The following is a 13,628-nucleotide window of genomic DNA, read 5'->3' as shown; positions in this document are numbered from 1 at the left end:
AATTAATGAGAATCCTCTGGGAATTTGTGGTGGAACCTCTAGAGGATTGCCTTGCGGAATTTCCAGAGGAAATTCCTGGAAAAGTGCACAGAGAGAACTGCTGCAGGAATCTCTAGGAAGAACTCCTCGTCGAATTCCAAGAGAAGAAACCCCTAGAAGGAACTCCTGAAAGAATCGCTAAAAAGAACTCTTACCCTCCAAACCGTACCAGCGAAAAATGCAATGGCACAGAAGAAGAAGTAAATGGAAGCAGACTAAAAACAGAAAGCAGCGAAAGAACAAAGAAACTATTGACGATCTTGCGCCAAATACGACGCACACGCAAATCAAATTTTCCCACCACAAAATGTGCACACCGGTTTCAGCATACATTGGTTGAAGTCACTGCTACAGTTTTTCAGTAGCGGATACATATTTTGGGGTGCTGTTTCGACTAATCGGTTTAATTACGCGCTGTTTTCTTTGTTGTTGGATGTGTGAACATTGTGCTGTCAAAGATTGAACATTTGCACGATCGTCGCGAAATCCTTGCAAAGCTCAATAACAAGTGTTAGAATAAGACACACGTGGATATAACACGGGTAAATCCTACACAAGGAAACCCCACCCAAGTGGAAACATTGTGACGATCACCTCACAATAGATCACATATTAGAAGTATGCCCAGAATACGAAACGAGTAGAACAATGCAAAACATCGTCAGGGTTATTTACTCACCCCACCACAAGCAAAGAACGATTTGATACTAGTATAGATCGCAGATTGACTCCCGGAACGAGGAGTTACCCCTACATGTGCCTTGAGAAGGTAAGTTTGGACTACGTGAGCCAAAGGAGAGGAAAAGAGGATTGAATCAAGCATCCAAGCTGCTTCATATTACACTTAAATAGCACGGAAACGCATTTAAAGAGCTTCTAAAAATCCACAAGCCCAATAATCTACCGATTCTGCCAACACCCCTACTATGAAAAACAGAGGTCCACCCACCTCTGCATCCCAGAGATTGTGAAAGACAGGGCCCTTTATTTGGTCTTGAAATCTCTGTGGGTCGCCCTAGAAGCGACCCCGTGTGCAAACCAGGTTAAGGGAAATCTGAAAAACCACGTTAACCCTAGTAGGATGTGGGGGTCAACCTAACATCTCAGGAGAGTTAATTATAACGCCTACGCCCTAGAAGGAACTCCAGAGAAATCCCCAAAGAGAATTTTTAATCAAATCTCCAAAAGGAATCCTTGGTGGAATCTCCAGAGGGAAGTGTGATCAAATGTCCAAGATTTAGGAAATTTTCATGATTTTATGTTTCCTTGTACCTCAATCAACAACCGACACTCTCTATGTTAGAGCTTGAAATGAAAGGAAACTAGGATAGAATGCGTCACGTAGTCAGCCAATTTGAGACCAATTTGCAGTCAAACGGAGACCAGTCACTGATTGGTCGAAATTGATATCCGTTTGCTGCGATCAGATCGCTTTGTTGTTGTCCTGGCCGCATTGCTAGTTTGTAGGTTTGGCATTTGATACCAATATTCAAAATCAGTGTATTATATTATTCATGTTCATACGCCGCAATTTTGCCAGCAATCAAATGTAAATTAACCTAAAGTGACTCCCATGCCTGAACATGGATAAAAATCATTTATTTGGTCCGATGTCAATAGATTTTTTGATTTATTTCACTATAAATTAAAGAATTTTGAGTTTGAAACCCATTTTAATTGCCAGTTATGCTGTACGAATTGCAAATAATGCTATGAGGTACGAAATATGCATAAAAATTTCAACCAATAAATTCAAATTGTTTAAAAGATTTGAAATAAAGAAAAGTGTCAGCACTGGATTTTCATCATCGACGAAATCGAGCGGAAAAGTAACAAGGCAGGCTAATTTCTGTTGTCACATCCTATCCTAGCGCAAAGCACCCGGGGAGCTCGTCTCATGCGCTGCGTGAGCTGTTGGTATCTAAGGTGAAAAACAACTTCTTGGTAACGAAGAACTTCAACAACTTTTTTCCGTGAAGATAGAACGAAGCCACTCCTCAAATTTTCAAGTGCACAAATCTGAAGAACCGAAAGTCGGTTTGCGCTGAAAAGTTGATCGATTGGTTACCCACGGGTGGTAAGCAATCGATCATCTTTTCAGTGCAGACTGACATTTGGTTCTTTGGATTTGTGCTCTTGAAAATTTGAGATGTGGCTTTATCATATCTTCACCTTAAGGTTGAAGGATTCGTGGATTCGTCATTGGCAAAATCGTCGTCATCAGAAATTCGAAAGCAGTTTTCTCACTCAAAACTTGAATGGTTGCATTGAAATACATAGTTATTTATGCAACAAGTTGCAAAATGATGATTTTTTCAGCACGAGTCGTATATTTATCCAACGAGGCTTGCAGAGTTGGATAAATACCTACGACGAGTGCTGAAAAAATAAAGTTTTGCAACGAGTTGCATACAATTTGTTTTTACAATTGCGAAAAATACCCATTCAGGATAATCTTCCTAGCTTCACAAACATGAAATCAGACAGAACCACACCACGTGGAAGTTCTCATGCATGACAGCGTGGCTGTTATGTTTGATCAGGTAGGCTATGGCGTAGTAGGTGTCACAGATTTTCATTCTTCCGTCATCATCAAACAGCAGTATGGACAAGAGAAGGGAGTTTCAGCTAGTGTTTCTATGCCTGATCTGCACTAAACTAAATCTTCCTGATTCGGACGAGTGCTCAGTGGATGTAGCAAGGGATGTGCCAGTTAGTAAAAAGTGTGCATAAGCAAAGGTGCCGAAAAGTAGCACTTTTCGGCACTTTTGCTTTAGTGATGAAAAGTAGGCCGTTATATGATTGCTACCGCAAGTGAAAACTAAAGAAATAAGCAACGCAATTGCGGAAATTTCATCTTTGAACGAGAAAACTGCTTTCGAATTTTCAATGATGACAATTTGGTCAATGACTAATCCTCCAACCTTAAGCGATTCCTTGCCTGAATATCCCACGCATCGAGATAGGCCGAGAAATTTCTTGCGATCTGCGTACTACCGTACTACCCTACGTAATATTCACAACTTGCGGTGCAATTCATAACACAAACAGCCCACTAGTGTTGTTAGTATTACCGCGCTGCCATAGTGCCGCGTCAAAGTGAGAGTGGGAGTGCGCGTCCAAGGGATTCGCGTGGATTTGCTGTTGTTGATATTCTTTTTTACGGGTTCACACACGTGCACTCCCACTCTCACGCGTAGCTATAACGGCGCCCTTAAGGTTTTCTGATGATTTTATTATTATAAGCCAATTGTTTCCAAGGAGATTGAGAAACATATGGAGGTGCATGGTTGTTGATGCCTACGTTATCCATGTTTAGGTGTCATTGAAATATGACGACCATCGTTTAGGGTCTGTAAAAGTGTGACACTCATTTTTGAATGTCATCATTGAGTGGCATTTTACCCCATGGTAGATGGCCCATTTGCACCACTTCCGTTTTTTCGAACCAACTTTCAAAATGGCTAAAAATCTCTGAAAATGCATAGTTTCATGAATATCTCTGCAGAAGCATCAAGCAAATATTATTTATATGGTATTACCACTTTCAATGAACAAATGAGGCTACTTATCATTGAAAAAAAAAAATATTTTACCCCAACTTACCCTACAACCAAGTATACAAAGAAGTAAGTATTTTGAGATGTAAAATATACGGCCGACGGGCTGGCCAAGTAGTGTGAATGTCGGAGGTCAATTCCCATCAGACTTTAGGATGCCTACAAAACCTACTTCTATTGCTTGGTCCAACCAAACGTGAACGAATAGCCCGATTTCCCAGTGTTTCATGTGGAGATTTCAACTACCTATATGGAAAAATTCAAGCGACGAACCCAACCACAAAAGGCTAGTTTGAGAAATCTGACATCATTTCGTTTATAGAAATTTGTATAGAGTATTTTTTAATTAATGCAAAGGACATGCAAATAGGTATAAATAAAAGCTCTCAATGAATATATGGAAAAGCCATTTCTGAACACTAAACCGTTAAATTCTTTAAAAAGAAACAAAATTCTACAATATTGAAACATGATAACGTTTTCATTGCGAATAATACGAAGATTCGTGTCATGCACTACTCGCTTCAATCACACCACCTTATGTACCTACGCACCTAAATGGGTGGATCAATTTCATAAACGCTCATTCGATTAATCACCTGCGCATCAACCCACCTGTCATCCGTCGCATTGAACGGACATAAAAATTTAAAGCATATTGTTTCTGAACAGTACACTACATACAGTACAGTAGGCCATGGTTCCGAACAGCGGGGCATGCAGACAGGGTATCTTCACCTTTCTTCGTCGCCTCGCTCTACACCGGAGGTAAGCGACCGCGACCGCCATCGCCGCCGCTTATTTAATCGTTTATGCAAACTTGCCTGCGGCTTAGTTCGGTTAAGCTTAGCGATCCATTTCGTTTGAATTAACCATACCAACAGTGTTCGTCCTTCCATTCTTCCATATTCAACTGGCACATATCGCCACGGCGGTTTAGTGGTGGTCAATCGAAAAACGATAAAAAACTGAAACAAAGGACACCGGGTGGACAGTTTGGTTTCACGCGTTTCTTGGGAAAGGTGACATCTGGTGTCTGCTTGTTTTTCTGTGGAAGAGAAAAGCAAATAAGGTTTTGTGCTCGTGCAAGAATATTCTACTGATGTAAGTGTGCCAGCAAAAGGGGAAGGTTGTGACTTTTTGCTGTTTTGTGTAAAGAAGAAAGTCAGGACGTTGTCCTACGTCAAAATAAGTGAAAAACGAACATAAGAATGATTGAGTGACAGTGAAAGTGAATAGCCGCAATTTTGGATGATTTGCAAATGTTTAGAAAGTGATGATTTTGAACCTTTTGAATGGCAGAATATGTATAAAAACTGTCAAGAATTGCGTGTTTACTAATGTTTCAACTGTTTTATGATTTAACTTCGAAACAAACTTACGCTCAAAAAGTTACGAGATAAGCAAGCCTAACGATTCCCTTCTATTGATCTCCTTCCGTAGATCAATCCCAAATCCAAAATGGCCTTCCGTTTCGTGAGTGCGTTGCTGCTTCTGGCCACGGTGGCCACCGCTCAGCTATCCTTCCGAAACGATCCGTCGCAAAATAGCTTCCAGATCCAGACACCCGGCTTCCAGCAGTCCTTCACGCGTTACTTCAACGGACAGCAGGGCAGTCTGTTCGCAGCTCAACAACAGCAGCAGCCGCAGCAAAGCCAACCGCAGTATGCCGTGAGTAGAGAGATGTTCAATTTTCTAATTGTTCGATAAGTTTTGTGATAGACTTCGCTTCCTTTGATCGATTCTATTTTGAATTATCAAGATTTATTGCCTAGTGAAAGTTTAGTGGACGATTGTTGTTTTATTACAGACAAAACCCAAAACATAATCGATTGTATCAAGACATCCCTAGCACTGTAACTTTTCCTCTAACTGGTTCCCATTCAAACATATCTACAATGTTGCTCAACAGTGAAAATGAGATTTATGAACCCATTTTCACTTGGCCAAAAGGAAAAAAAAGAGAACTGGGAAAAGTGTAAAAAGTTTGTCCTTGTGGACGTCACCGGAGCACAGAACGGAAGCGATTAAAATTTACGAGTTTGTTTTCGATAAGAAGTGCAGAAAAGTGGCTTCATCGGGACGAAGAAAAAAAAAGAAGTGCTAAATGGAAAATTAAATTGAAAAATCAGTACCTATACCAACCATATTGAAAGGTGCGCGTTTTTCGCTTCAATTTGGACCGTTCACGGTCAAACAAAGTAACACTGGAACGGAGGAACATGCTGCCAAAGAAGCAACAAAGAGTGCCATGAATGGAGCTGCTACCATTGCCGTGGTAGCATTCATTTTCTCTGTGTTCTTTTGGTAAATAGCATCAAAAATAAATGCTAGAGAGAACTTCTGAAAGAACCTTTTCCGGCGAAAGAACTTGTCAACAGGAAAAACAGACACCAGACGGGACCCATAGTATAGGAAACAATCCAACCAGACCAGACGGACGACCAAAACTTTTTCTGAATACCTACCAGTGGATGGCACGGTCGTCTCTTCTCAATGGAAAGCATTTTCCTTCATTTAGATCAAGGTTATGTACCAAATTGCAAATCAAATGGAGTCGTAAAGCAAAGTAAAAGTCTTATGATTAAACTTTTCCATTTCTGGCAACACTGCACCCGTTTGACAGATCATTAGCACTGCACTACCGAGACGCTAATTTGATCTCCCTAATGTTTCCAATGGACTTGAAAGATTCCATTACCGGGCACTCAGCTCAATAACCGTCATTTTCATTTGTTATCATGCCGAAATGCAAGTGACAGAGCACACTGAAACAAAGCGCATGAATGAAATTTCGCTGCTAGGCACCAATATTCAAAGGGTAATTAAATTGCACTCGGAGCGTGCCGGCAGATTGCGCTGGCTGGCAGGCGCTGCTCCTCAGTCCTCAATGAACGGGAAACCATCGTAGCAGGCCCAGGCCATACCAGAGGTGGTCTGATGGAGAAGATTGTGGCAAACGACGCGACGGTGGGCAGGCGTCGTTGTCCTCGTCGGCGGAATGGCAATTAGTTAGATGCTATCTGTTGAAAGGATATTTTTACTTTGTTTCTTTTGGGACCGGTCATTTCGACCTGGTTCTGGGAACCGGTGCACCATGCGACGGATCTATATAAATACGTGGCCAAATATATCCCAAATACCTTTTTAGCTGGATAAGAGCTTAAAAGAGCTTTCTGTCGAATGCGCTTGCTCCAGATATAGCAAGCCCCGTACTATTGCATCCAGATATCAAATAAATATATAAATGCAATAACACTTCCAGTTTCAAAAATTATCTTGGAAATTGACACGTATCAAGTTCAATTTATTGTAGTAACTAGATTAGGATGTGACTACAGAAATTCGCCCGCCTTGTTTTTTTTTTCGTTCGATTTCATCCACGATGAAAATCCAGTGCTGCTACTTCACTTTAATCCAAATCTTTCATACTATTTAAATTTAACGATTGAAATTTGGATACTTTCGAATAACTGTTATTTCATTTATAGCGAAATATTTCAAAATTTCAAATAATTTTGTATCAAATCAATGGTTTCCATCAATGTTCAGACATGGGAGTCCTTTGAGGTTGATTTACATTTGAATGCTGACATGGTTAAGTCAATAAAAATACAATGATTTTGAATATTGGTATCGCATGCTAAACCTACAAACTAGCAACACGGCCAAATCAAAAACAAAACAATTTGATCGCAGCTAACAGATCGGCTGACTACGTGACGCATCCTATCCTAGGTAGTAACAATAATTAGAACAATTTCACCGAGAACCATCCAAGGTAGCGCTGCCATCACTATACGAATGGCTTTACAGCGCAGTCAGGCCTATTCCTCGACTCACCTCCTCCGTCGCGCACGCAGTTTGTCATCATCATAACAGAATACATACTCGTCACTTAATCTTCCGAAAAATTATAGATGTGTGGCTGAACCGTTAGATTGTGGAACAACTCGCTAATCAGAAATGGTATGGCGTATTTGTCTAAAACCGGGTGGCGTAGCACCGGCCAAAGCGTCAGCAGAATTGTAAAACAAAAACTGGCACACGCGAAAGAAATGTGTCGAGCAATTCAAACAAATTCTGCACGCAGCAACGCCTACTGCGCTCTGAGCACTTCCATTCGAAATCGCCCGAATAAAAAATACAGTAGAAAAACCAAATGTGGTATTGTAACAGTACTATTTAGAACCATATTGTTACAATAAACACCACTGTAAAAATAAAAAATACAAAAACAATAAGATGTAATGTAGACAACTGTATTGTGAAATGTAAATAAGATTTTTACAATATACTATACGGGTTGTTAAGTATCGTAACAATATGAAAAAATATTTTTCTCCATATATATTTTTTTACAAAACCATACATTTTATTGTAAATGAGTTGTTTGAAATACTGATACGTGGGCTTTAATATACCGTACATAGTATGGTACACGTATGGTTTCAAACAATAAAATGTACCGTAAATATATTGTTTTTAATTGTAATTTCACTACAGGTTATAAATTTAACCATGGTTTTGGGAATGGTTCTCTTTTGTTATGTTGTATTGTTTTACATTAGATAAACCATATAATGTTATATTATCTCGTCATGTTCCTTCGATAATGGCAGTTCTAGCCAAACTAACCTAAACTCGTCTAAGTCTGAGTAGCCTCTGATTGCATTAACAGTTGAAGCTTAGGCTCCCATGTTCCACCAGCCAGATAACTGGGTTTTGCAAACTAAGCATTATTTGTGGCAACACTTTGAGCGGCATGATGGAACTATGCCTAGCGCGCTAAGTATTATTAGACCACTAATGTAGTTGCATGAAGTGGGTGACGAGGTACATACACTCAGTAGCAAAAAAAAGGCGAGCTGATTTATTCTCCCAAAATGCGTCATGTTTAATCTGCTGCAACTTTGACAATGATCAATATTTTTGGCTGAAAATTTTACCACTTCATCATCAATATATTGATAATGTATGGACAAAATTTCAAATTGATAGAAATGATATATTTTGAGTTATAACAACTTATATGAAAAAAAAACATTTTTGGACATACTTTATTCAAAAATCCGTATTTCAGTGAAAAATGTAAGTAGCTTCATAAAAATTTCACTGCAGCGTCAGTAAATATAGGAAATGTTGTGGTCAAAATTTGAAATGTTTTCATCAAGCGGTTTGGGCCACAGAAATCGTCAAAGTTGAAGTACCACTGTGGGTGCTTACAGTTTTCACTCCATATTGACCACGCTGAAACACCGGTGCAGAAAAAAATCCGACGTCAATTCGTTCCATTAATGTTTAGATCTAAGTTTTAATAAACAATCTATATTATATGATATATTTTTATAAATTTTCGTGTGGTCCGCTAGTAGTTTATGATATTCCACACGTAACACATAGTGCGTTACGCGTTACACGTAATGCGTTACAAACATACATATGTTAGTGAATATACAAGTATGTAGTTTGTATAATTTACAAATGTTGGCAACTGTGAAAAAAAATATTATAAGTAAACAAGTTGTGGGGTATAATTGAGAACCACAAAGTATGATATAGAAAGACATGTAACATCACTTGTTTGTCTATGATAAGGTTTTAACAGTAGCCAAAATTTGTAAATTATTCAAACTACTTGTATATTCACTAATATACGTATGTTTGTAACGCATTACGTGTAACGCGTAACGCACTATGTGTTACGTGTAGAATGCCATAAACAACTAGCAGACCACACGAAAATTTATAAAAATATGTCATATAATATAGATTGTTTATTAAAACTTAGATCTAAACGTTAATGGAACGAATTCCCAAGAAACAGAGATAGCTGAATAACAGTTTCTTAAGCTGAAGTTTGCTTAAGAGCTGTTTGTTCAACTCTTGTATAGCTAAATTGTTTGTTGGGTTGACCTCGGCTTTTTTTCTGCACCGGTGTTTCAGCGTGGTCAATATGGAGTGAAAACTGTAGGCACCCACAGTGGTACTCCAACTTTGACGATTTCTGTGGCCCAAACCGCTTGATGAAAACATTTCAAATTTTGACCACAACATTTCCTATATTTACTGACGCTGCAGTGAAATTTTTATGAAGCTACTTAAATTTTTCACTGAAATACGGATTTTTGAATAAAGTATGTCCAAACATGAACTTTTTCATATAAGTTGTTATATACCGCATTTAGTTCACTACTGGACTGCGAACTGCGACATTATAAGTGCGAAAACGTAAATAAAAGTGCGCGATTGCATCAAATCAGGTTGATGTCTTCGGCGCACTATTTCTTCAATCTATGGAGAACAAGTGCTCTGAAGACACCGAGTTGATTTGATGCAATCGCGCACTTTTATTAGCGTTTTCGCACTCGTGAAAACTAGTGCGATAGTCCAGTGGTGAACTAAATGCGCTATAACTATTTATTATTTATTTGAAATTTTGTCCATACATTATCAATATATTGATGATGAAGTGGTAAAATTTTCAGCCAAAAATACTGATCATTGTCAAAGTTGCAGCAGATTGAACATGACGAATTTTGGGAGAAAAAATCAGCTCGGCTTTTTTTTTTTTGCTACTGAGTGTAAGTATCATTACAGCGTGGTTAACCGGTATTGCAATATTGAGGCTCCAGTTTGACTGAACTATGAAATATGTACATAACAACTCATGAGAAAACTGCCAAGTTCGATTCAACTATAAGTTAGGTTAAAAAGCGAAGACGAACTTATATCAGAAGTCTTTTCAGTGTCCAGTCCTTATGTTAAAAATGTCAAAGATAAATCGCATTTAATTCGGTTGTTGTACAAGGCAATTTCACATGAGAGAAGAAGAGAAAGAATAGTGTTGAACTCATCCACTGATTTACGGTAATCTGGACTGCGTCTTTCCGGGTTGACCTACATTCGTATTCCTCTCATCGCACTCTACATACCTAGCCCACCATATCTCTTGGATATGCAGTCCTTAGGACACCTGGTTTACCACTTTATTTAAACATTTTATTGACTTTAAATAGATGTTTCAATTTATTCACTTTTTTCTCTTTCATTTCCTTTGCAACAAAAATGTCACGAACATCAACAAAACAAAGCACGGAAAAAATCATAAACTGAATAAATAATTAAAAATGCACGGAAAAAGATTGTTTCGGAATAGTGAATGTTTCAAACGTAAGAAAAACAGTATAATATATTGTTACATAAAAATCGGATGTAAATGTATAGTAGCTACCAATGTGCAAAGCTTTTAGCGAACCATTCCATTACTATACACTATATTGTAGCTGGTACACTGTATGGTACAGGAATGGTTTTCACCAAATACCCTATGGTTAGTTTTTATCCGGGCGCTGACCGATTTTCTTAGTATTTTTTTTTAAATTTTTCTCAAAATTTGTGTAGGCATTATCAATTGTCAAAAAGGACGATTTGCATAATCAGTCATAATCAGTTTGTCATTTTGACTCTAGTCTTACTTTTAAGAAGGGCCTAAGTAAAAGGTAATTGAAAAACCCTAATTAATCCACCTAGCGGTGCTGGCGCCTTTCTCGTGCCTTCGAAAACACATTTCATCAAAACTTAAGTGACATGTTGATGAATACCGCACTTTCATGATTCTATACCATTACCCGGAAAACCATTACCCGGAAAACCATTACCCGGAATGCCATTTACCGGAAAACCATTTACCGGAATGTACCATTTACCGGAATGTACCATTTACCGGAATGCACTATTTACCGGAAAATCGTTTACCGGAAAACCGTTTACCGGAATGTACCATTCACCGGAAATATATTTACTGAAATGTGAATGTAAAATAAAATTTTCATGAGAACTCTGCTTCTACCATACTTTATACCATATGGTTTAAATTATGCCACAAAAGTTCAGCTTATTGGATGCAGTGGCTTAATTTCCCCAACAGCGGGGAAGGGAAAAAGGTCTGTATTCAGTCATGTACATAGTTACTCCTTAAGAATGCCAATCCATACAGGAGGTTCAAATCTAAGTCTAACCGAGGATCATTACTTGAGACATTATTATGTCCTTGTTGATTATATGTCATTGAATGGCCTCATTGCCTATGATTGGCATTGGTTGATTAACCCTTATGTGGTCAACAGGGTATCCGGGTACCCAGCGTCCATTTAAAAAGCACGTTGTAGAAAAAAGCAAAAAGTTCGTCGAATACATAACGGTTAAGATTACGCAATAATCTGGATAAAATTGAGAAATTCAATTATCATTAAGACAAATAGTCATCAGGCTGAATCAAAATAAACTGGCCTCGAAAGAACAGCCTGTTGCTAGAAGAAGGGAGAATATCTAATTGTGAAATTGACAGTTTGTGCATTAAACAATTCTGCAGCTGTTTTAGTTGAAAAAAAAAAATCAGCCAAAGTTAATAGTTTCGCCAGCGAAGTTTGCAACGATGTCACTAGAAAGAAAAGCTTTTTAATTGAAGAAGGGCAAATCTCCAGTGTAAGTCAAAAGAACAGCCCATTTTTTTAAAGAAGGAGAAACACTAGATGGAATCAAAAGATTGGTCGCCAACAAATTCTGTAACGTAACATCATTAGAAAGAACAGCCTACACATTGAAGAAGGGCAAATTTCCTATACAATAAGCAATTCGACTGTCAATATACTCAATGAATGAACCTAGAAGCACAATTTTCCACGAAAAGGAAGAAAATGTTTTGTTGTAGAGCTATAGTTTGGATGCCAGTCTAAAAATGTTCATTCAGCCCAACGATGCTACTTTGCTAAGTGAACTGAACCGAGAACCTAGTTCTAGCTCTATAAACTTATTTTTTTCATTTTATCTTGAAAAACGGATTTCGACGCAGACAGTTAAGTGGGGAAAAAAGTTCAATTTTGGTTCAAAATAGAAGTGAAATAAGACAATTTAAAGTGAAAAAATGCCAAAAAGTTCCATAACAGTAAACCTAGAAAGAACAGCCTATGTTAAAAGAAGGGCAAATCTCTGCTGGAAATATTAGCAACCAAATTCAGCTCATTGTTTATAACCCCGGTGCACACTACATGTGAACTCCGCCAATTAACCAGTTTACTGCTAATCATGATTTAGCGAAACGACCAACTGGTGTTCAGCTAATTAACCGGACTACCCGGTCATGGCTTGGAACAAATGGTGCCCGGTGCAAAAGGTATGGGATCAAATGTCTAGATACCACTGCACAATCCGGAAAGAAATTCCGGGAAATATTTTCCGATAAATGGTTCATTCCGGTAAATGGTACATTCCGGTAAATGGTTCTTTCCGGTAAATGGTCTTTCCGGTAAATGGTTTTCCGGTAAATGGTTCATTCCGGTAAATGGTTTTCCGGTAAATGGCATTCCGGGTAATGGTTTTCCGGGTAATGTCGTAGAACCCACTTTCATACGTTAAACAAAAATGCATTACATGGCACCAGAAATCATATCATTTATGTAGCTTTGATGTTTGAGCCTCAAACTTTTAAGGACATATATGAGCGAATCCAAAGAAGGCCGTCACAATGGCTGCCTTGCAAATACCGAAAGCACGGATCTCGTCATCTTAACAACAAACAGAGCTGAAAAAGCAATGAGTAGCCTTGCTCACTCGTGATAAACATTGAGTATCATTTCCGTTTTCGGGCATTTTGTGAATGCTCTAAAAAATGTGAGTCAAAAATGCACCTGGACGCTCTCCCATTTCACCTTAACAAAAAGCCGCTATCTTGAATTTTGAGCCGCAATTTTGGATTTAAGCTCGTCATCTTGAATATTCTGGTCTTTATTTTTGGATTCCACTTTTCTTCTCCATACCAGACATACCCATATTGCATGGTTTTAGAGCCCAGAGCTCCAATGAACAGCCACTATCTTGAATTTGGAGCCACCATCTTGAATTTGGAGCAGCCATCTTGGAGGGTCACCATTTTTTGGAGTCCAGAATTCGTCCCTATTTCAAATAAACCCATATGGCATGAATTTAGAGCTTAAAACGCCATTAAACACTCGCCGTCTTGAGTTTGAA

At 38.5% G+C, this 13,628-nt stretch overlaps 2 protein-coding genes across 2 annotated transcripts in view; both read left to right on the top strand.

The window, feature by feature from the left end:
- The window catches only part of LOC134284823 (uncharacterized), a 496,062-nt gene that overhangs the window by 135,267 nt on the left and 347,167 nt on the right, over window positions 1–13,628 (top strand). The window lies entirely within an intron of this gene.
- The window catches only part of LOC109433605 (putative uncharacterized protein DDB_G0271606), a 36,421-nt gene continuing 27,298 nt past the window's right edge, over window positions 4,506–13,628 (top strand). Inside the window, exons 1-2 of the mRNA XM_062844133.1 lie at window positions 4,506–4,703; window positions 5,043–5,270. Of these exons, the coding sequence (XP_062700117.1) occupies window positions 5,061–5,270 (210 nt within the window). The 5' untranslated portion in view covers window positions 4,506–4,703; window positions 5,043–5,060. The remainder of the gene's footprint in view (window positions 4,704–5,042; window positions 5,271–13,628) is intronic.

Source organism: Aedes albopictus, chromosome 1 (genome assembly GCF_035046485.1).
Source record: "Aedes albopictus strain Foshan chromosome 1, AalbF5, whole genome shotgun sequence".
NCBI classification, from domain to species: domain Eukaryota; kingdom Metazoa; phylum Arthropoda; class Insecta; order Diptera; family Culicidae; genus Aedes; species Aedes albopictus.
The sequence above is the reverse complement of the archived record's forward strand: the minus strand, read 5'-3'. Positions and strand labels throughout refer to the sequence as shown.